Source organism: Eurosta solidaginis, chromosome 1 (assembly GCF_040869045.1).
Source record: "Eurosta solidaginis isolate ZX-2024a chromosome 1, ASM4086904v1, whole genome shotgun sequence".
Classification (NCBI taxonomy): Eukaryota; Metazoa; Arthropoda; class Insecta; order Diptera; family Tephritidae; genus Eurosta; species Eurosta solidaginis.
Window position 1 is genome coordinate 60,966,679 of NC_090319.1, and position 24,606 is coordinate 60,991,284.

A 24,606-nucleotide genomic window follows, 5' to 3' on the forward strand; every position below is an offset into this window, starting at 1 on the left:
TCTGCTGCGTGTACGTACATATGTGTAGACATAATGTTTTATTCGTTTATGTAGATACATAATGATTGAATTATTGATGTGAATTCCCGTCACTGCTTAGCATCGGCTTAGAGATAGCAGCACTCCTTAGTTTTGCTAATATTCGTAACAGTATTAATGAGGGTTTTAAAAGGGAGTGGCCCTTAGTTGTATATGTGAATGTGTTTTCGTGGACCAGGGTGACCAAGAACATCATCTGTCGGGTACCGCTAATTTATTTATATATTTAATACCACGAACAGTATTCCTGCCATGATTTCAAGGGCTTTTGTTTTCGCCCTGCAGAACTTTTTCATTTTCTTCTACTTAATATGGTAGGTGTCACACCCATTTTAAAAAGTTGTTTCTTAAGTTATATTTTGTGTCAAAAAACCAATCCAATCACCATGTTTCATCTCTTTTTTCGTATTTGGTATAGAATTATGAAATTTTTTTCATTTTTCGATATCGAAAAAGTGGGCGTGGTCATAGTCGGATTTCGCCCAATACCAATATAAAGTGAGTTCAGATAAGTACGTGAACTAAGTTTAGTAAAGATATAGCAATTTTTGCTCAAGTCATCGTGTTAACGGCCGAGCGGAAGGACAGACGGTCGACTGTGTATAAAAACTGAGCGTGGCTTCAACCGATTTCGCACATTTTCACAGAAAACAGTTATCGTCACAGAATCTATGCCCGTACCAAATTTCACAAGGATTGGTAAATTTTTGTTCGACTTATGGCATTGAAGGTATTGTTACGAATATTAGCAAAACTAAGGAGTGCTGCCAGCTCTAAGCGATGCTAAGCAGTGACGTGAATGCACATCAATAATTCAATCATCATGTATCTACATAAACGAAACAATAACTGCGTCTACATATATGTACCATGTACGTGTACGAGCAGCAGAGAGTCAATGCACAAATACATGCATATATCTGAGATACTCCTATAAGTATGCAATGAGAAAAACTATAAAATTGTGCAATTGTAGTTACAGCTGAGAAGTTTGAGAGCTACTGGACTAGTAGATTCTGGAAGCGTCTAGAAGATGCGAATGTTAAAATCAAAGAGTATAAAAGTCGACAGATGTAGAGGCGCTGTAATTCAGTTTGAATTGAGAAATCAATCAGTTATTGATTAAGCACGCGATCTGTCGGCCAATAGTAGAGTTTAATTTGAGTTATCAATCAGTTTGGTTATTAAGCCAGCGAGTAACAAAGTATAAGTGTTATTGTGAAGTACTTTAATAAAGGCCATTTTTCCATTATTCAATATTGGAGTTATTTATTCAACAGTTTAGTGATTCGAACTTAGCAGAGGATTGCAAATAAGAGGATTTGCAAGTAAATTCGTAACAGTATTCTAGACAAATTAAAGAAAAAGGGCGGAGCCACACCCATTTTGAAATTTTCTTTTATTTTTGTATTTTATTGCACCATATCATTACTGGAGTTGAATGTTGACATAATTTAGTTATATACTGTAAAGATATTGAATTTTTTATTAAAATTTTACTTTCAAAATTATTTTTTTTTAAAAAGTGGGCGTGTTCGTTATCCGATTTTGCTAATTTTTATTTAGAACACATATAGTAATAGGAGTAACGTTCCTGCCAAATTTCATCATGATATCTTCATAAAAAAAATAAATAAATAAATATGATATCTTCAACGACTGCTAAATTACAGCTTGCAAAACTTTTAAACTACCTTCTTTTAAAAGTGGGCGGTGCCACTCCCATTGTCCAAAATTTTACTAATTTTCTCTTCTGCGTCATAAGGTCAACCCACCTACCAAGTTTCATTGCTTTATCCTTTGGTAACGAATTATCGCACTTTTTCGGTTTCTCGAAATTTTCGATATCGAAAAAATGGGCGTGGTTATAGTCCGATTTAGTTCATTTTAAATATCGATCTGAGATGAGTGCCCAGCAAATTACATACCATATTTCATTAAGATACCTCAAAATTTACTCAAGTTATCGTGTTTACGGACAGAAGGACGGACATGGCTAAATGAATTTCTTGTTTCGCCCAGATCATTATGGTATATAGAAGTCTATATCTATCTCGATTAGATTATGCCGTTACGGAGTACCGTTATGCGAACAAAATTAATATACTCTGTGAGCTCTGCTGAGCTGAGTATAAAAATTGGCTTTTAATGCAGAAACACAACATCACCAAATACCAAATCACTGCCGTACTAAATCTATCAAATAATAAAAAAAATTAAATAGCTACCTGCTCCTTTGAGCAGACGCCTCTCTTGGGCAGACAGAAGTTGGCTGACGTTGAGTGTCCGCCCAGGGGAGCTTTCACTGTATTACTTTTCTTATAATAGTTTAAATAATAATTCTTATATTTAATTGTTTTCAGATTTGCAGAGGTACGCGCCACGCTGCAGGGTAAACAGGAGGAACGTTTACCGTTCTTCAGCTTTACATTTCCCAAGGCTTTTCGTAATCGATTTCCCCAGGAGTATGCCAATTTCGTAGCAAATGCCGAGCATTTGACCACACCATTTGACATACATGCCACACTTCAACATTTATTATGTAATGAAATGTTTTGCCATATCCTTAGAATATACACATTACTTAATTAAAATTAAATAATTTATAGCTCTTCAAAACGGCCCCGAAGACAACCAAGTAGATAATATAGTTCCCGAAGATTTTACACATACAAGCTCTTCAGAAACAGAATCTCTAGTGCCACCACAATATAAAAAACTCGCACAAAAACGTGCTATTTCATTATTCGAAAAAATACCAAAGAATCGTTCTTGTAGTGATGCTTACATTGAACCGCACTGGTGTGCCTGTCTCAATTGGCAGCGTTTATCATTAAATGAAAACGAATCACACATACCAATCTTACTTAAAGCAGCAACCAGCATTGTTACCACCATAAATGAATTAACCAAATCGTATCGCAAGCTCTGTGCGCCTCTCGAATTGGAACACATAAATTGGGCATTGCGCCTAAATCCACATAATGAGATGTTAACGTATAAGACGAATAGCGATAAAGATGGCTATGTGGCGGATATGAGTGATAAAATGCAAATGCATAAAGAATTGTATCAATTGCAAATTGCTGTTGAACCCGGCCAATCACTATTCGAGGCGAGCGTAACGTATGATTTAACAACGTTTGAGATGCATACAAAAGCTACGGACATATCACGTGTAAATAAATATGGTAGTCAAGCCAATTGTATATATGAACGTAATCCAGAATTGCGCAAGTATTGCTATTGTCGTACGTAGATTGATAAAAGAAAGTAGTATTATAGTAGTATTATTTAGAAAATATTAGTTGTCAAACAACAGCGCTCAATTTATTTTAGGCATATCTGCATAATATGCATTAATTTCATTAACTACTGCACAAATCATAGAATCCCTTCAGGCCATAGGGCAAAAAATTATTTTGACGCAAAATATATTGTCAGTTCAACTCAAAATTTAAATTAATCTAATGTTCAACTTTCGATTAATTAAATTAGCATCGTATATCACTCTACATAAGTAAAATATAATAACGTATGTACCTATGCATTTTTTATTATTATTATTTTTTTTTTTTCACAACATACACTACATAGAAAATTTGCGAAATTTTTGAATGACAGCTTTTAATTTGCCCTAGTAAGGATTGTTTTCTGTATCACCGGTTAACGCTAGATTAGGATAGCCCTTCAAAAAACGCGAGTACTCCATAAATAGTTTAAGGAATACTCCTTTAGGAGTATAGGGGTGCTCCAAAACTAATCTGTATTCATACAAAATTAACATTGCGATGTCCTAGGAGAGGAGTAGGATATCCCACCCTCGCTTTGTTTGAAGACTATTCCATAGAGTACATACGTGAGAGTACTTTCCAAAGAGTACTTCCAGAGACTTTCCGTACTCCATGGAGCACCCACAGAGGATCATATGCCAAAGTACTCCAGTAGAACTACTCTATGGAATATCTGCGGAACAGTACTCTCTAAACTGCTCCTGAAATATTACTCCATGGAATACTGACAAGAGGTTACTTGCGAAAGTGCTCTCAAAACATTACTCCTTGGAATACTAGCAAAAGAATACTCGTTAAACCACCCTCGATGGATTACCTACAGGAGATTACTTAAAAAGTACTCTCAAAGCATTACTCCTTGCAGTAGCTATGGAAGAGTACTTTTAAAACCATCGCTAGAGAAGAAGCCACCAAAAATAAAACATAAAATTTATAATAAAATCATATTACTTTCTTTATTCACGCAAATGCCGAAGATGGCGAAAAATGATTGCCTTCTGGTGCTATGCTAGGAGAGCTAACCAATTCCATAACCTTTGATCCTGCGGCATAATTTGGAGTTTCAATTTGGAGCGTCGCATTTTCTCAATTTTTCAATCTACGCGTAAACTTTTCTCTCTCCATTTTCTGAATACGTCTCTTGTGACGTGCGCTGTATTCCATATTTTACCTTTATATATTTGTTTACAATTATTTTGTTTTTCACCAATAAAATTGTCTTTTAAATTCAATTCACTCCGACAATTCTTTCCGACACAACTCCTCTTTGAATATTTCTCTAAACTATAGTATGTATCGCGGCCACCGTGGTGTGATATAAGCGTGCTCCGCCTACCACACCGTATGCCCTGGTTCACACCCCGGGCAAAGCAACATCAAAATTTTAGAAATAAGGTTTTTCAATTAGAAGAAAATTTTTCCAAGCGGGTTCGCCCCTCGGCAGTGTCTGGGAAGCGCTCCGAGTGTATTTCTGACATGAAAAGCTCTCAGTGAAAACTCGGCTGCCTTGCAGATGCCGTTCGGAGTCGGCATAAAACATGTAGGCCCCGTCCGGCCAATTTGTAGGGAAAATCAAGAGGAGCACGACGCAAATTGGAAGAGAAGCTCGGCCTTAGATCTCTTCGGAGGTTATTGCGCCTTACATTTATTTTATTTTTCTTATAGTATGTATACATACAACCAGTTGCGCGGTTGCATTTTATCAGAGTTGCCATAGTAAAATTTTATTATCAGTTATTTGTATGCAATATTTTACTTTTGGGAAGTCTGTTCGATCGTCATAGTGTCGTGAGCACGGTCGTTAAACACGAGCAATGATCGGCTGATGGTGGTCGGCAAACGCATTGCAAAGGAGTATTGTTAGAGTACTCCAACATGCAAAAAATGGAACAGGGTATTCATCAGAAATCTCCAACATCTGCAAGTCATTTACAAGAATATCTTTATAAAAACGTTTTAGTTTTAATTTTTCACCTAACCTTGATATTTTTTTAATGAAAATTTTTTTTTTGACAATAATACAGCTGATCGACATTAAGTTTATCAAGTTAGATCTAACGAGTAGTATTTGCCGCTAGTTCACATATCTCATCAATCCGATTCCACATTTCAGAGCTTTTGTGATTAAATAAAAATGTGTCTTGAAAACATATTTTGATCCTCCTAAATTTAATGATGTGCCAAATTGGCGCTAGGGCTTGCGAGAAATACATATACTAAAATATTTGCTTAGCTCTTAACATATTTGCCAAAAGCTCACTTTAAGTTACATCGCTGAAATTTTGTATAAAACTGTATTTTAAGATTACGAGGTGTGCTCAGAAACTAAGGGCAATTTTCGTTTTTTGAAAAAGAAATTTATTTATTCATCTACATTAGACGAATTTCATATCAAAACCGATATGCATTGAACCCAACCCCCTCAGATTTTGATGAAATTTTGCATACAGGTACACTTTACCTATACAAACATAACCTCATTTTGAAAAATTGTGGGCATGGCAAGGTTGTCAAAGTTGTGAAAAATGCGCGAAAAATGACGGTAATAAGTACTTTTGAGCTGTGATAACTACGGAATGGTTCAACCGATTTCAAAGATATTGGTACCATTGGAAAGTTATTCGAATCGGCTTTCGAAAATATGCACTGTAAAAAATTGTATTACACTGAAAAATTTTTTGTTTCAAAAATAAAATTTTAAAAAATTCAAAGGCCAAGTGTTTTAAAATAAAATATATTTTTATTAGAAACGTCAATTTAATATATATAACATATCCAAAAACTAAAATGGTGTTTTCTTTTCTTTTTTTTTTTTTAAATTTTAAGTAAATTCATCTCTCTATATTTGGATATCATAGTACTTTTGAGCTGTGATAACTACAGAACGGCTGAACCGATTTTAAATATCTTTATACCATTAGAAAGGTATTCAAATAGCCTTTCGAAAACGTATACTGTAGGAATTTTTATTTCGCTGAAAAAGCATTTTTTTAAGTTTTTTAAAAACTAAACTTGGAAAAAATTACAAAGATCAAGCATTTAAAAACAAACAAAAAATGCTTTTGAGTGTAGTAACAATTTTCTCAGTGTACGATTATAGCCGGTTAGAATACCTTTCCAATGATACCAAGATCTTGGAAATCGGTTGAGCCATTCCGTAGTTATCACAGCTCAAAATTACCATGATATCAAAATATAAACAGATGCATTTATTTAAAATTAAAAAAAAGGAAAGAAAACGCCATTTTAGTTTTTGTATATGTTATATATATTAAATAGACCTTAAATAGACCTTTCCAATAAAAATATATTTTATTTTAAAACACCTGGCCTTTGAATTTGTTTCCATGTTTAAAATTTTATTTTTGAAACAAAAAATGTTTCAGTGTAATGTAATTTTTTTACAGTGTATATGTTCGAAAGCCAATTTGAATAACTTTCCAATGGTATCAAGATCTTTGAAATCGGTTGAGCCATTCCGTAGTTATCACAGCTCAAAAGTATCTATTACCGTAATTTTTCACAACTTTGACGCCACGCCCACAATGCAATTTCTAAAAACGAGGTGGTTTTTGTATAGGTAAAGTGTACCCTCTATGCAAAATTTCCTCAAAATCTGAGGGGTCGGGTTCAAAATGTGATTTTTTTCATAGGTTTTGATAGAAATTTATCATTAATGTTGTCACCTTCAAAATAGTCCCCATTAGATATTATGCGCTTGTGCCAGCGCTTCTTCCAATTCTCGAAACACTTCTCAAACTTGATCTTTTTGGGATAGCCTTCAGCTCTTTCAGCGCTTTTAATTTCATCTATGCTTGTAAAACGACGGCTCTTCAAGGTTCTCTTTATTTTTGTAAATAGAAAATACTCACACGGAGCCATGTCTGGCGAATATTGAGGCTGGTGCATCGTTACAGTATTGTTTTTGGCCAAAAATTCATGAACAAGCAATGAAGTGTGAGTAGGTGTATTATCGTGGTGCAAAAGCCATGAATTGTTTTGCCACAAATTCGGGCATTTCTTTCGGATTGCTTCACGTAAACGGCGTTGAACTTATAGGTAGTACTCCATATTGACCTTTCGACCTCGTGGCAAGAATTCATGATGCACTATGCCATTAAAATCGAAGAATACTGTGAGCATAACCTTCACGTTCGACCGCACTTGTCGAGCCTTTTTCGGTCTTGGCGATCCAGAATGCCTCCACTGTTTTACTCATTGCAGACTCACCGTAGGCCTTTGTTAACATTTCGCATTCTTTGTTACCCTTTATTTCATTCTTTACGCAAAATTTGATACAAATCCTTTGATCAATTTTTTTAAACAACGAAAATCGTGTTCATCAAAACACGTCTAACCTTAGGAGCTGTCACTGACAAAGTAAACAATGAATTCAGGTGAAAATTTTATCATACTTCAGGGACATGTGTATCAACATTATAAAAAAAAATTGTTCACAATTGGACACTCCAAACCTGCGAAATTAAAAAAATCCCATTATTTTCTGTACACACCTCGTATGTACACTATTTTGAAAAATCAACGAAATAGGCTTACCAGAACATATAGCTCCCATATATATAAATACGTAAAATTTCAGCTTGTTCTCCTCATCCAACAATCAAAACCAATCGGACAAAAATGAGAACGCCATTATATTAAGAATGCTCAAATCATGATGAAAAAAAATGTTGACGTGTTCCCTTATTCTGACAAGTTCGGCATGCATAATTTAAAGGGTTGTCTATCTATACGCTCGGAGTAGATTTTACTATACGTTTAGAAATATAATAACTATATAAACTGCTACCAGAATTTTTTTAGACATACAGATTAACGTAACTTTGTATTCCCCAAAAGACTATAGGTAAAATTTAGGAGAAAACTTATTTTTTAGAGGAAACTTGAATCGATCAAAATTTATTACTTTTGTAGTACAAGTAACTACTGGCAAATAGGACTGCCGAAAAAGTGAGGTTATGTTGTTGACATCACCTTTATTTGTATATATAATTTTTCGAGACTGATACCAACAAAGAAATTTACATTTCATGAAAGAAAGTTTTGTTTAATTCACTAGTCAAACACTGTAGTTGTAAAACAGTGTTTATTCTTTAGAGTTATTATTACATGACAAAAATTGGCCAATAAATATACTAAGTATGTTCAGTAGTATTTAAATATAAAATATATTCATAGTTCTCATGGAATCCGATTGTTACCGAATTCGGATTTCAAACCAATAAATATTTTTGCCATCGATTGCGAAATTGCAAAAAGAAATACAATTCAACCACCAAAACAATCGGACTCCATGACACCCCTGATAGCTATATGAATAATCTTTAATCTATTTAACGTTTGTAAAAAGGGCTTATTTTATTTGTCCATATCAATAAAATGAAATAAATTTATATATAAAAAAAAATACATTTAGCATGTCATTTACCCCTTTGATCCTTAAGTAAACATTTTTCTCCAATTTTTTTTACGATACAAAAGCTCTTTTAATAAAGGGTGTGTTCGAGCTGCCAATCATTCCAATAGTATTGCAACAATAGCGGCTGCCGTGGTGCATCCCTGCAAAAATCGCGAGTACTCCATGCATGCATGTACCGACTGTCAGTCACCCAAATATCTTAGGGGTAACGTTCGATAACAAAATCACCTTCAAGTCACATGTCACCGAAATTGTATCCAAGTACAAAGTTGCAACAAAATCCGCAAGTCGTTTGCAGGTAGCAGCTGGGGAAAAGATAAAGAAACATTGCTAGCCACGTATAAAGCAATTGGCCGGCCGCTCATGAGCTACGTATCACCAGTTTTGTCGCCTGGACTTAAAAATACATACTAGAAAAGACTGCAGGCCTGTCAAAATGCTGCAATCAGAACTGCCGCCGGATGTCTCCTTATGACCCCCGCACACCTCGTACATAGTGATGCCAAAGAGCTCAATATTACAAGGCAGTTTTTGCTAAATTGTCACAAATTAGGACATCCTAGCAAACAACTGCCTGATCTAGCACCGCCTCTCCACGGGGACTAAGGGAACATTTCCATAAGCACTATGACAAGGTGCGGCACCTGCCAACACAGCCGTCTGATCCAGACAAGCATAAGCAGGCCAAATGCACACAAAATCGGTAAACGCCTTTGCCAGGACGCGTTCGGTGAATCCCGTTATTAATATGCAATCACCCCTATTCTGCATTTCGATTAAGTTCCCGTTCTACGCTTCGATTTAATCGAAGTTGGGTATTCTGCATTACGACGGAATCGTAATGAGAAGAGGAAGAACAAATGATTTTTCGAAATCAGTTGTTTGTACGGAATGTGTGAACATTGGAACAAAAAAATTTAAGAAAATTTGTAAAAAACATTGAAAAAGTTTATATTTTATTATCCACGCCATTTTGTACAAAAAAAAGCAATAGAATATATCCATGGTTCAACTATATACAGGTTGGCTCATCTGTAAAGCAACAAAATATGTCTGTTCAAATTGTCAAAATCTGTGTATTGGTGTTGGTGCGAATGATATGGAATGGAAACATAAAACTTAGCAGTTTTTGTATGTGTAAGTAAAATGTTGCCAATGTGTTGGTTTCATTTTGAGTTTGCCATCTCCTTTTGACAATCCCTTCGACCATGCAATGACATAAATAAAATCAGCTGATGAGATGAGCCAACCTGTACAAAATTGAACCATGAATATATCATAATGTAATGATAGAAGGTGGCGGAAGATTTGACAGCTGTCATATCGAACGCCCTTAGCTCCAGTGACCTCCAGGTTGTATTTTGGAAGTACAAGAGAATGGGGGCATAAAAGAGAGCCCCTTTTGAAATAGTACTTAAATTAATAATTTTTAAATAATGATAGAATATAGATGTATCTTGATTTTAGTGCAACTTTTTGATAAAAACTGAAATTAAGTTTGCTTTATTCATTTTTGAAACGTATGCAGCTTATCGATGTTACTGGTAATACTCTAGGGCAGAGGTCGACTGTTAATACACTGCCAAAAATGTCGGAAAAGATTTCAAAGGCGTGCTTTGATATCAATAACCTCAAAGTAAAGACCTTACTAATGTCAAAAGATGTTTGCAAAAAAAAAACTGATTAAATTTTATGCTGAAAGGGGTCTTGCGACAGAAGACTACGGATCGTACTCCTGGTCTTGGAGCGGTTGAGGGCCATTGTTCGTATTTAAATAACGAGCCAAAAACGTGTCTTTTGAACACGCTCCTGACAGTTTTGAACGGGTATTAGCAGCCTACCACTGTCCTGTAGTATAACTTACTTAATTGACGCTTAACCGTTTAAACGGTTATGGCCGTCCAACAAGGTGCGCCAGCCGCTTCTTGGCTCTGCCAACTGGCGCCAATTGGTCACATCAAGGGAGTTTAAATCGTTTTCCACCTGATCCTTCCACCGGAGTGGCGGAAAAATTTAACAACACACAATAGTAGGTGTATAAATTACTTTGGATATAAGTTGAAGTTCTGAATTTGAGTCTTTATCGCGTAAACCTGAGAAGTTTCCGCTGTGATAAGATTCCTTGTTGGCCACCCACCATTACAATTCGACGCTCATATCAACTGTAGGCAGGGGTTGGGAGCCAATGCCATAATGTAATGATAGAAGGTGGATGAAGATTTGACAGCTGTCATATCGACCGCCCTTAGCTCTAGGTTGTAGGGGGCATAAAATAAGGGTAAAATAGTAGGAAGGTAATATAGTATTTAACTTCATACTCTTTCAAAATATAGAAAGTAGGGTAGGTTACATGATTGTAGTGAAATTTTACGATAAAAACAATTAAGGACGGCGTTACGCTGTGCCGAAGACCTAATACCTTTCCTTTATGGATCTGAACGAATATCTGATGAAATTTCAAAAGTTCATAAAATCTGAACAATCAGTTGTATGGCATATATATTATAAAAGCTCCTAGCTGTTAAAATTAAGAAATTTTGAAAACTCCCTTATCCGACAAATCGGTTGCATGCGATATATATCGATTCGGTTTAGACAAATGATTCATCGGGCACCAAAGCATACCCACTCATTGAATTTCATCAAGATATCTATCTGTTCTCCTTTAAGGCCTTAGCATTTTCAACCAACTTTGATATTCCATTTTATTTTCATGAAAGGTATAGTAATAAGACTTAATTTCCTTTATGCAATTATAATAATAATTAATAATAATAATAATTTGTATCCCCAATGTCGACAGATGTACTCAAAAGTATTCCGAATCCAACCCGTATTTCGGGAGCGATCCGAGGTCGTTTTTCAGTTTTTGTTAACATTTTTTGAAAGAAGCAAAATTCTTATTTGCGCCTTCAAGTTGTTGTTAGGAAGATCAAGGTGTATGTTTGGACACCTCTGCCAACATTTTTGGACAAGTATTAGCAGAAGACCACTGAAGTACATTATTCCCGTTATTTTAACAACTTGCCACGTTGATTGGAGAGGTACATATATACAAATTTTCATTCACGATCATGCACAGACATAGCCTCATGATATTAATAAAGGCATGAAGTTTTAACATTTAATTGTACTGAGCTCTTCTTCCGATGGAGAACATTGTGAAGAGGACTCAGGAGCGCCTGCAAGTCATATATGAGCACTGTCCATTACATTATACATACATACATATGTATAAGTTGTAATTGATGACTTCAATGCCAGAATTAGAAAATTAGGTGTATTTAGTCTCGTCAGACTTTTCAGCCTCTACGAATAGGTCTCTTGCATTCATTGAGCCTAAATATCTCTGTCGGTGGCCCAGACATGTTCTCATTCAGCATCATGTTTAAAAATAAAAATGTCCACATGTCCATCTCTCGGTACCAACAAAACGCACAAAGGAAGCTGTAAAAATATATTTAAAATAATCACCCCTATTCTGCATTTCGATTACGTTCCCGTTCTACGCTCCGCTTAAATCGAAGTTCGGTATTCTGCATTACGACGGAATCGTAACGAGAAGAGGAAGAGCAAATGATTTTTCGAAATCAGCTGTTAGTACGGAATGTGTGAACAATGGAACAAAATAAATTAAAGAAAATTTGTAAAAAACACTGAAAAACGTTAATATTTTATTATCCAAGCCATTTTGTACAAAGAAAAGGAATAGAATATATTGCCGCCGAGTTATATTTTTTTGAGTGAAGAGCTTACATAATTGTAAGTGTGTTTTTGTTGTTCTTTTGTCCAATTCCCTGCCGTGGCCACCAAGTTTTGTTAAAACGGATTCCTGCACGAATATAGTTGACATTTTCTGAATTTTATGGATGCTAATTTCATTGCAGTGGCCTAAAATACTTTATGAAGATTTATTTATTCTTTCCGCAAGGATTGTTTACGTTTTCGCTTCAACTTCCTCTACTCCGACAGCATGCTTTGGCATATAACTGGACCCAACAAACAGACAAATTATAACTGTCTATTATAATGGAAGCAACAGCCTCGGCATTATTTGTGGAGTTGGAAAGCAACGCATACGAAAATGGCCAAGCGAGAATGGAAAGGCAAATATTGCGAGATTTGTGTAATCCATTTGAGAGGAGTGAATTGTAAGATATTTAACTTAAAAGTGGTAAAGTTTAATGACTTATATTCTTATTTAGGTTCAAAAAAACGTTCGACTCAATAAGGATGCTTTCAAGTATGTGTTAAATACATTTGCGGGGCAAATACGTCCAAGGACTTCGACATCGACATGTTGTTTTTGACCTGGAAACATATAAAAAAAAAATCATAATCAAACCTTTTACGTTTGTCAACAAGTTTTACTTATATTTTTGCTAAAATTCTGTTATAAATTAATAAAAAAAATAAAAAGAAAATATTTTTCCGCCAACCAATTTTCAACTTAGAAAAACGGAACTACGATCGAAATGCAGAATACACAAAATCGAACGATTCGAAGTTGGATCGAAAGAGATTGGAACACAGAATACCAAAATCGCCAAATCGAAAAAATTCCAATCCAAGTCGAAATGCAGAATAGGGCTGAATAATTGAAAAATACATCTTACCAGCATTTAACGCCTAAAATGTGCAGATTTTAATAATTTTGTTGAATTAACAAAATTATTGTATAAGAATTGTCATAAGTTTGAATAATAGAAAAGTCAACAGAAAACGGAATTTGAGAAAAAAGTGATGCCGTTGTATATTTTTTTAGAAAAAACGATTTGTAATGTTTTACATACACGTTTCCATTGAATAAAAAAGGAGTTTTGTGAAGCGACAACATTCTTATTTCTAAGGGCGTTCAAGATGGCGGCGTTAGAGCGAGAAACTGCTTACATCCGCCACCTTCTATAATTCCATCATGGAATATATTGCCGCAGTGTTATATTTTTTGAGTGAAGTGCTTTCATAATCGTATGTGTGTTCTTGTCGTTCTTTTGGCAAATTCCCTGCCAAGTTTTGTTAAAACGGATTCCTGCACGAATATAGTTGACATTTTCTGAATTTTAGGGATGCTAATTTCAGTGCACTGGACTAAAATACTTCATGAAGATTTATTTATTCTTTCCGCAAGGATTGTTTACGTTTTCGCTTCACCTTCCTCTACTCCGACAGCTTGCTTTGGCATATAACTGGACCCAACGAACAGACACAAATTATAGCTGTCTATTATACTGGAGCCAAAAGCCGCAGCATTATTTGTGGAGTTGGAAAGCAACGTATACGAAAATGGCCAGGCGAGAATGGAAAGGCAAATATTGCGAAGTTTGTGTAATCAATTTGAGATGAGTGACGATTTGTAAGAAATTGAACTTAAAAGTGGTAAAGTTTAATGACTTAGTTTCTTATTTAGGTTCAAAAAAAAACTTTCGACTTAATAAGGATGCTTTCAAGTATGTGTTAGACACTTTTGCGGGGCAAATACGTCCAAGGACTTCGACATCGACATGTTGGTTTTGGCCTGGGAACATATAAAAAACAATTATCTTCAAGCGTTTTACGTTTCTTAACAAATTTTACTTACATCTTTGTTAAAATTCTGTTATAAATTAATAAAAAAATAAAAAGAAAATATTTTTCCGCCAACAAATTTGCAACTTAGAAAAACGGAATTACGATCGAAAAACAGAACACACAAAATCGAACGATTCGAAGTTGGATCGAAAGAGATTGGAACACAGAATACCATAATTGCCAAATCGAAAAAATTCCAATCCAAGTCGAAATGCAGAATAGGGTTAAATATCCCACTCTTGCAGAAGAAGAAAGCATACTACCAAGGGGAGGTGGACACGAGTCACCCTAGCCCAACTTTGCTCTGGGTACTGTAACAGGTTAAACTGTTACTTGTCTAGAATCAACCGCGACATAAGTAATGTATGTCCTGCATGCGATGTGTCCCCACATGACACCAACCATCTTTTCAATTGTAATGTGGAACCTATCTCCCTATGGTCCGCCTCTGTTTAAACAGCCAGTTTCCTTGGACTCCCGTTAGAGGACTTTGATGACAATTTGTGAATGGGGCGAAGCACTGTTTATACAACAACAACCACGACGAAGAGTTCAATTCCCGGCCAAAGCAACATAAAAAATTTGGAAACAAGTTTTTTCAATAGAAAAGTTTCTCTGAGCAAGGTCGACCCTTGGCAGCGTTTGGGAAAACACTCCGATTGTATTTCTGCAATGAAAAGCTCCTCAATGAAATTCAGCAGCTTTTCGAAGTCGGCGTAAAACATGTCCCGCGCATGTTAAGGAAAAATTAAAAATGAGCACAACGCAAATTAACCTCGGAGGTATATCGCGCAAAGTTTTTATTTATTTTCATTTTTATTGCAATAATGCTACTTAGGTTTGCTGGTAGGGGAAGCTTACTTGGTGATACTACATAAAATAACGGTGACGTGAGCTATAGCTACTTAGTCGTTGCGTAGCAATGCTACTTAGGCCCGGTTTTTCTTACTTAATTGGCGCTTAACCGTTTAAACGGTTATGGCCGTCCAACAAGGCACGCCAGTCGCTCCTCTCTGCCAACCGGCGCCAATTGGTCACACCAAGGCAGGCATACTTAACCAACGAACCGATATCATTTCGTTACGATAATTAACGTTAATAAACGAAACAAAGTCATTTCGTTTCGTTTATTAACGTTAAGAACGTCAAATGATTTTGTTTCGATTTCTGCCATATCAAATCGTTTATGTTGATTATTAATTTCAAACTATGCTGGCAAAGCTGATTGATGGCGGAGTCATTAAAGGTGAAAGCATTAGCCAAGCTGATTGCAACTTTTCTCATGAATTTTGACAGTACGAACATTTCTCAGAGTATTTTTGATATTACCACCAACGAATTACACAAACAAATTACATGGAGTTTGTGTGTATGTCCGCTCGCTGTTACCACCTTACGGCTTCACCATGGCTATAGCATTGCCAGCATAATTCAAACATAAAGTATCACGTTTTTGTCAACGTTTTTAACATTAACGAAAGCTTTTCGTTTCGGTTAAAAACGAGATACAATTTATCTTGATAATTTCTTTATCGATAATATTTATTTTGATAAACGATTAGCTTAACGTTAAGGTGCATCCCTGCACCAAGGGAGTTTAAATTGTTTTGCACCTGGTCCTTCCAACTAGAGATTTACGCCGATCACTTTATCGGCGGCGGCGGCGTAGGCTCTATTATATACCGGCTGCGACGGCGCCGGTTTAAAAAAATAATATTTATGAAAGGTTTTGTTTGTATGTATTAAAGGAAATCAACGTGTTGGCCATTTTGGAAAGATCCGTGATTTTTGCCTCAAGATCTCGCAGACTGTTCAGAAATTTTCAGGAATAGCTCCTTGCGGAGGGATTGTCCCTCGTTCGTTTACTCCAGAGAGGCTTCGAACCTAACCCCGGTCTTTGGAATTGGTACTGCTGCGTCTGCTGAAAGGATATAGAGATACATAAAATAGTCACACTTTTGTCTGTATATCTCGTGCAAAGCGTAGATTCACCTAGGGATAACGCGAACACAATTTCTTTAAATCATTTGTGGCTCCTTGGCGGTCACGCACAAAGGCGACTTACGGTTACTATTAAAGGTCTATTAATACTCATGACTCTCGTGGCACAGGGCGCATTCAGTTTTTTCGAGCTACAATTTCCGATGTGCGAACAGTAACAATCCCGACCACCAGTCGCTAACACGCCTCCTGACCCTCACACCATATGCCAGCACAGAAGCTATAGGACTGCGACTTCGAACTGATACCTTCGTCGACGCCACTTTCCTAGAAGCTCTAGGTGTAGCTCTGAAGACTCCAACGGATGCTAAGTGGCAGTCTAAGTGGATGTTATTGCGTAATGGGTAAAAATCGTATAATCCTCGGCGCATCTACATAATTAAAATTTTACAAGGACCCTGAGTAGAATTTTTAAAATGTAGACCAAAGTTTGCATACGTCTGTGTTCACAACATTGATTTCAATAGTCATCGTTAAATCAAAACGATATTTTAGAATGAAAGTCGGCCCGATTTTAAGTTGAAAGATGTTAACTGCTGTTTTCCAGCCTCATGATATAAGAGCTCATTATGGATGACCGCGTAGCTTCAGTTTTCAGACTAGTTCGACTATCCATTACTTTAGGGTAGTAGCACACACGGTCATTAGTTCGACTGTCGTGGGAAAGCTTTTGCTTCACCACTTTGAGTGTTCTTGCGAAGGACAACGCCTCACCTGGTAAATATATGTGCCTACATTTTCACATTTGTAAAAGGAGCCGTAACGTGTAGGTGATATTTAAACTTGGTTGATAGGCAATAATCAATGTGATTCACTCCAAGGGACTAGTTTGGATAGGGCCGCCAACTTTCAAACCGGGATATTTGGGTGTTGAAGGATGAAGTGTGAAAATCAAAATTAACATTTCAGACGCTATTTATAGTTTCGCAAATAAACAACAGATGTTTGAATGTAAGCCCAAGTGATTTCTCAAACTCTTCTCATACGTACATACATATATCCTCAACTTAAGTATTAGGTAAGAATCATTTGAAATGAGTGTTTATGCCTGTCCCTAGAACCTACTAATGGATTTTGCGTCACTTATTCTTCGCTTATTCTTTCAGCCAATCGCAATATAATTTTTTTTGTTAAATCGGCACCTTATTGGGGTATTTTGCTTCTTTTTTTTAACAACTTAAGGACAATTTAAAACATGTTCGCTTGGGTCATTTTATTTGAATTCATTCTTCATTATTAATTTTTTGAAAAAAATATGCAAAGTGAGCATATAAATTTTTTATATAACTTTTCGCTTAGTGTTTTCTTTCTAATAACTTGGTGAATTGGGTGATGCAAAGTCCGTGTTAAGCTGACATCGAAGACGCCTGTTTTTAAATAACTTTTGAACAGTTAGAAAGAGTTAAATTTCGCAATTAGTTTCTTATAGCTGGGCAGTGATGCGCATCCGTTGATACCACTTTCGACCATATCAGACCAATTTTCGACATGAACAATAAATGTCCTAAACAGTCTTAAACGAGTAGAAAATATAGTAACGCGCCGGACGCCGCCGCCGCGCCGACATTTTTGACATTCGGCGACGGCGTGCGAAAAACGACCAAAATCGGCGGCGGAGTATATCTCTACTTCCAACGGAGTGGGGCCGCCCACTACCTCTGCTTCCATAGGCGGGTTCCGATAAAAATACTTTCTTGGCCGGAGCCTCATTCGCATAACATGGCCTAGCCAGCGCAGCCGCTGCGTTTTAATTCGCTGGACTATGTTGATGTCTGAGTATAGCTCATCGTTAAATCTTCTTCGGTACTCGCCCGGTTTTTCAGTGCGAGTTTAAACTAACTTTAAAGTTGACTAGAATTTAACTCTTCCACTTTGACAGCTTAAGCTGAGATGAGCAACAAAATTTTATGTTATCAAACGAATTGAGAAGGTTAAACTCTAGTTAACTTTGACCGGATTTTAAACTCGCACTGAAAAACCAAACAAATGTTGAATTCTTATTCTTAAGGCCGCGGCTCAATGACATTTTTCATATAGATGCGTTTAACACAAGCTTAGCAATCCAAAATATCGCCACAATCAACCAAGATGTTGCGTTTGTAAATATGAAGGAACTTCAGACTTGGCAATTGAAGTTTATTACGCCTTGCCCATTCAATAACAAAATTTCTCGAAGCACTGTTATAAACATTATCCCTATTCAACAAAAATTCTTGCTAACATATTTTGTGTCGTATTCGATTGTTATATTGCAGTTTTTAATTGCGAAAAGAATAATCGACTGACGCGTGCGACAAAACGATCTACATGTACATATATATGTAAAAGTATGAACTTACATATGTATGTATATATGTATTTTACACGAACCTTCGCGAAATTTTAAAATCTCTATTACGAAGAATGCATAGAAATTTCTTCATTACAAGTCAGCATACAATCCAAGTGAATGTAATAGCTTAGAGAGAAAAAACAAATCTGCAAAAAAATAAAGTTTTCGAGGTCCTGCCTCGCAAAGTACAAATTTTTTTATATTTTTACAAAAAAAAAAATGGAAAAAATCCGTAATGATTGTTCGTTATCTTTGAATCTGCAGGGCCTAGCAAAAAGTGTTGTATGCACAATTTATATAAAATTGTATTACCTTTTAAAAGCTTGAACCGTTTTGGAATTGCTCAATTCGTTCTTGAGATATATATGATTAAGTTGATCCAATTTTTTTTTTTTTTTTTTTGAAGAAACCGTTATTCGTAAATATCTCAAAAACGTTACCATAGAATTAAAAATAACCTTGATTTTCCAAATCAGGGGGGATTTTAAATAGGAATTTCATAATGGCGTCTCTGGTGCATTTTGGCTGTAAACCAGTGTTATTTGTACATTTTTTATACAACTAATCTGTTGAGAATTTTAACTTTTACTCTCTAAAACTCCAATCAGTGTATTTTGTGTGCTTAAATTATGTTAAAGTTTGTGGTGTGGTGGAAGTGACCTACTAGAATTTTGTGCAGTTCCGCTGCTTTCCACCGAAGTTCGCGCATGCAACATCTTTATTTATCAAAAATCTTTGGTAGTAGTCATGTTCATTGAGATACAAACGCTTTGTAAAGAAAAAATAAATGATTGAAAATACGTTTGCAAAAAATCGACTGAATAATATATCATTGTGAATGAAACTAAGTGTGATATCTTATCTGTATCTGTATCTAATATGGCCACTTTTTAGCATTTTGGCAGCGTTTTGACAGGATGTTGAATATGGCGGCGCATAGGGCCGCCTATCTTCAGCGGGTGATAGAAAGAGATACAGAATGAGACAGCGATAGTCAATTACAAATCAGACGATCCAATCACTTTGGAATTTGACGTCTATGCAGAAGATACCACACTTAGTTTCATTCACAATGTAATGTATATTGGAACGATTTTCCGTCATCCCTTGTCAAATTTGGTTTTGAGACGAACCGGTTTCGGCGTTGTGTCATCATCATTTTCGTTCTCATCTATTGTTGTCGTTTGTCTTGTATTTATAGTTCGTAGGTACATGAGCAGGTATTGTCAAAATTGATGCTTGTGTAAATTTAGTTATGTGTATGTGCTGTGTGTTCATTCAGAACCGAGGGTTTTTACTGGTCGATTTGTGTGGCTGACTGAGACAGGTAAAAATCCGTAATTTTTGTCGTTTGACCTTCTTTGTGGGTTTTGTTATTTTGGTGCGTTGTTTTGTTTATTTGTTGTTGTGTGTTTGTCTGTTGTACCTGTGTGATTACTTTGTTTCTTGTAAAAAAGTTTTAAAGGCTCGATTATTGTGTCAGAAATTGTGTTTATCTGTTCGTTTATTATTCTACCGTCGAATGTTTTCTGTTTGCAGATTTCCATGTTTTCGAGTACGTTGAGACGACGGCCTTTTGCTTGTATGTGAAGAACCCTAACTGTTTTATTGATGTTTGCTGGGGAACATTCATTCTCGACCATGTGATTCGCGAAGTTAGATTCTGGTATAATGTTTGGATTCCATATTTTTTTGTTGTAATCTCTAATATGTTCTCTGAACCTCGTTCTTATTTGCCGTCCTGTTTGTCCTATGTAACTATGTTGGCATCCGCAGGTAAACTTGTATACACCGTGGCTGCTAAACGGACCTCTGAGTTAGTGCTAGTTCTTAGTTTTCGCTCTAGATTGTTCGATGTTTTGAATGGTGTGTTAATGTTCAGCCCTATTCTGCATTTCGACTTGGATTGGAATTTTTTCGATTTGGCAATTTTGGTATTCTGTGTTCCAATCTCTTTCGATCCAACTTCGAATCGTTCGATTTTTTGTATTCTGCATTTAGATCGTAGTTTTTTTCTAAGTTGCAAATTAGTTAGCGGAAAAATATTTTCTTTTTATTTTTTTTATTAATTTATAACAGAATTTTAACAAAAATGTAAGTAAAACTTGTTAAGAAACGTAGAAGGCTTGATGATGATTGTTTTTTATATGTTTCCAGGTCAAAAACAACATGTCGATGTCGAAGTCCTTGGACGTATTTGCCCCGCAAAAGTATCTAACACATACTTGAAAGCATCCTTGTTAAGTCGAGAGTTTTTTTTGAACCTAAATAAGAGAATAAGGCTTCAAACTTTACCACTTTTAAGTTCAATTTCTTACAATTCGTCACTCATCTCAAACTCAAATGGATTACACAAATGTCGCAATATTTGCCTTTCCATTCTCGTCTGGCCATTTTCGTATACGTTGCTTTCCAACTCCACAAATATGCCGCGGCTATTGATTCCATTATAATAGACAGCTATAATTTGTGTCTGTTCGTTGGGTCTAGTTATATGCCAAAGCAAGCTGCCGGCGTAGAGGAAGGTGAAGCGAAAACGTAAACAATCCTTGCGGAAGGAATAAATAAACCTTTATAAAGTATTTTAGGCCAGTGCAATGAAATTAGCATCCTTAAAATTCAGAAAATGTCAACTATATTCGTGCAGGAATCCGTTTTAACAAAACTTGGTGGCCACGGCAGGGAATTGGCCAAAAGAACGACAAAAACACACTTACAATTATGAAAGCACTTCACTCAAAAAAATATAACACTGCGGCAATATATTCTATTGCTTTTTTTTGTACAAAATGGCGTGGATAATAAAATATAAACGTTTTTCAGTGTTTTTTACAAATTTGCTTTAATTTATTTTGTTCCAATGTTCACACATTCCGTACCAACAGATGATTTCGAAAAATCATTTGCTCTTCCTCTTCTCTTTACGATTCCGTCGTAATGCAGAATACCAAACTTCGATTAAAGCGGAGCGGAGAACGGGAACGTAATCGAAATGCAGAATAGGGGTGGTTGTATTTTTTAAAGCAGTTTGCCAATTTATATGTTGCTTTTCCAGTATATGTCATAGTTGTCCAGCTATTATTTTCCTTTTCATTATTTCTTTTTGGTTCTCCATTTGTCTTTCTGATCCTATCTACTAGTGCTTTTTTATATCCGTAGTTTGCAGCGATCTTGTATATGACCTCAGGTTCTCTCTTATATGCCTCTTGTGTAAGAGGTGTTCTTTCAAGTCTATGTACCAAATGCCTTAATGCTGCATTTTTATGCTGTTGAGGTGATTTGAGGTATTATGTATTATTGTGTCGGTGGCCGTTGACTTTCTATATATGTCATAGTTAAATCTTTTGGCTTCTTTATCAATATTTATCGTGAGGTCTAGATAGTTGATTCCTCCGTCTTTTTTGGTTTCCATTGTAAATTTTATATTTTCGTGATGCTTATTGAGGTACTCCAGTAAAAGCTCTTCGTTATTAGTAGTTAAAACGCATATTATGTCATCCACGTATCTAGCATAAAATGACACGCCTAATTTGGACTTCAGCTCCTGCATGTACTTTTCTTCTAGATTTCGCATGAACACTTCCACAAGAATGGCTGATGTGGGGCTTCCCATTCCAAGACCGTCTGTTTGTCTATATATTTTATTGTTGCATTGAAAATAGTTTTGACGTAAAGTGGTTCTTAGCGTATTTGTGATTTGCATACTTTTCACTTTATTTTTTGTATTATGAACTATTGTTGAGCTAACTATGTCCAAAGTCTCCGATAGTGGTATTGATGGGTATAAATATTTTATGTCAAAAGATAGCAACTTGCTGTTCTTTGTTAGCTCTACGGTCTCAAGTTTCTCTATTAGTTCTGTTGTGTTAGCTATTGCATATTCGTTCCTTAGCTCCAGAGTATCTTTCAATACCGTTTTTAAATATTTGGAGAGTTTGTAACATGGTGCAGATTTAAAATTAATGATGGGCCTCATTGGCGTGTCCGGCTTGTGGGTTTTTGGTAGCGTATTCAGTGTAGGACTGTATACTTACCGCTACATTAGAAAATGTCTCAAAAATAAAACAAAACCAACATAAAGTTGTGTGTAAAAATGTATGCATTTCCTTTTCTTTATTTGCCTTTTTAAATAACAAATGTTAATTGCTTTAATAATAATTGTAATTAAATATGTTTTATATATTTTTCGCCTTTTTTGCATTTCAGCAATGCTAAATGGTTTAGTCCCTCCTTTAATTGTATGCAAAATGAAAACTAACAAAATAATTGCTGTTAATAATTTATATATATACTATATATAAAAAAAATTAAGACTGGTAAGTCTGCTTCGTTCGCGTTTAACAAATATGTTGCGACCTGTTACTGTAGCTGGCGATGACAACGACTGACTTTACTTTTTTACGGGTTTGCTGTCCAATACAGGCTGTATAGTTTTACCACCAAAGATTTGACCCCATCCAATTAAACTGTAAAAACCATTTAAAAGAATTAAAAAAAAAATTGTGAAATCGTTTATTTGTTGGATATCAAAATACACACCGCCAATGCTTCTCCACACGACGACTTAAAGCAATTTTCTCGCCCTTCTCAGTGCATACTGGTGTAGTGAGCACAATTTTTGCTAAATCACCCTTTGTAGCCGATATCCGACCACCTGTGCTCAACGAACCAATATTTACTAATAAAATTTCATTTCTTTGCAATTTTTCAACTCGTGCACCCTTTTTATCACCATCCGTACGCACACCCAATAATCGTCGCAAGAGGTAGTATGAAATTTCCAATTCAATGTAAATATCAGGCAAATTACCAACGGCACCCAGCACCTGCCCAACAAGACGGTCAGCACGACATAATGTCGGATCTATTTTCGTACCGACACCAATCAAACCACCGGGCACTGCATATTGTAACTCATTTTGCTCAGCATACAATGAGACGATACGCGAAAAAATTGGTCTACAAGTAATATTGCCTTCACTATCCTTTGTGACCACACCAGGGCGCACTTCAATTTCTTGTCCAACCTTGAGAACACCACATAAAATGGAACCACCAGCTACGCCACCCTTTAAATCGTTCACCTCACATCCGGGCTTGTTTACGTCAAATGAACGTATAACGATTAATCGTGGAGGCGCTTTGAAATCACGTTGTGGCACCGGAATCTTTTTTGTAATATATTCACACAATACCTGTGTGCGTGTAAAAACAAACAATAAATTATTAAAATGCATACCATATATGAGGAGTTCCAAACCAAAACTAGATAAATGAGAAAAAGTGCCGTCTTAAATGGAGGCACATTTTCAAATGAAATCTATATTGTGGCGAATATTAGCATCACTATGATGTTAGTAAATAATCAAAACAACAAAAACAGCAAACAGCCACACTTATGTACATGTACACAATAAAGCAAGCAGCCACACTTATTTACAAGGAAACGAAGAATATTTCTGCTTGAAGCAGGGAGATTATTTCACACACAGAGCAGAAGTTGGTACGCACACATAAACACGCATATAGCTAAATAAACATGTACGAGATACAACTGTTCCAGAACGCAAGTTCATGAAAAGTCTAGACCTCAGGAGAAATAGGTGAACAAGTCTTAACTGACAGTATAAAAGCAGCGCGATGCAAGCGATAGTCAATCAGTTTGATTTAAACACGCTATTAAGTGAAGTATAATTGTGATTGTGAAGTACTACTCCCAAAGTAGTATAAATAAAGATCATTTTGCAATACTGAATATTGGGGTTATTTATTCGACAGTTCAGCGATTCGAACGTTAGCATAAGGTGTTTAATTATTAGGAATTTCCCAAAATTCGTTAAAATATTATTGCAGTTATGAAAGAACACACCTACAGCCAAAACTTAACATTTATAGGACAACTGGATTTGAAGTAAAGAGAGATATTTGTTTGT

At 35.8% G+C, this 24,606-nt stretch overlaps 2 protein-coding genes across 10 annotated transcripts in view; one reads left to right on the forward strand and one right to left on the reverse strand.

Annotated features, from left to right (window-relative positions):
* Positions 1 to 4,775, forward strand: part of LOC137254555 (uncharacterized) — a 70,710-nt gene extending 65,935 nt beyond the window's left edge. For all 8 annotated transcript variants that reach the window (XM_067792362.1, XM_067792337.1, XM_067792317.1 and 5 more), the window contains 2 exons: positions 2,403 to 2,581; positions 2,649 to 4,775. In XM_067792362.1, the coding sequence (XP_067648463.1) occupies positions 2,403 to 2,581; positions 2,649 to 3,298 (829 nt within the window). In that variant the 3' untranslated portion in view covers positions 3,299 to 4,775. The remainder of the gene's footprint in view (positions 1 to 2,402; positions 2,582 to 2,648) is intronic.
* Positions 4,776 to 22,749: 17,974 nt separating this feature from the next.
* The window catches only part of LOC137254635 (eukaryotic translation initiation factor 2 subunit 3), a 62,084-nt gene continuing 60,227 nt past the window's right edge, over positions 22,750 to 24,606 (reverse strand). For both annotated transcript variants that reach the window (XM_067792480.1, XM_067792474.1), the window contains 2 exons: positions 23,213 to 23,868; positions 22,750 to 23,139 (listed from right to left, as the gene is read on the reverse strand). In XM_067792480.1, the coding sequence (XP_067648581.1) occupies positions 23,064 to 23,139; positions 23,213 to 23,868 (732 nt within the window). In that variant the 3' untranslated portion in view covers positions 22,750 to 23,063. The remainder of the gene's footprint in view (positions 23,140 to 23,212; positions 23,869 to 24,606) is intronic.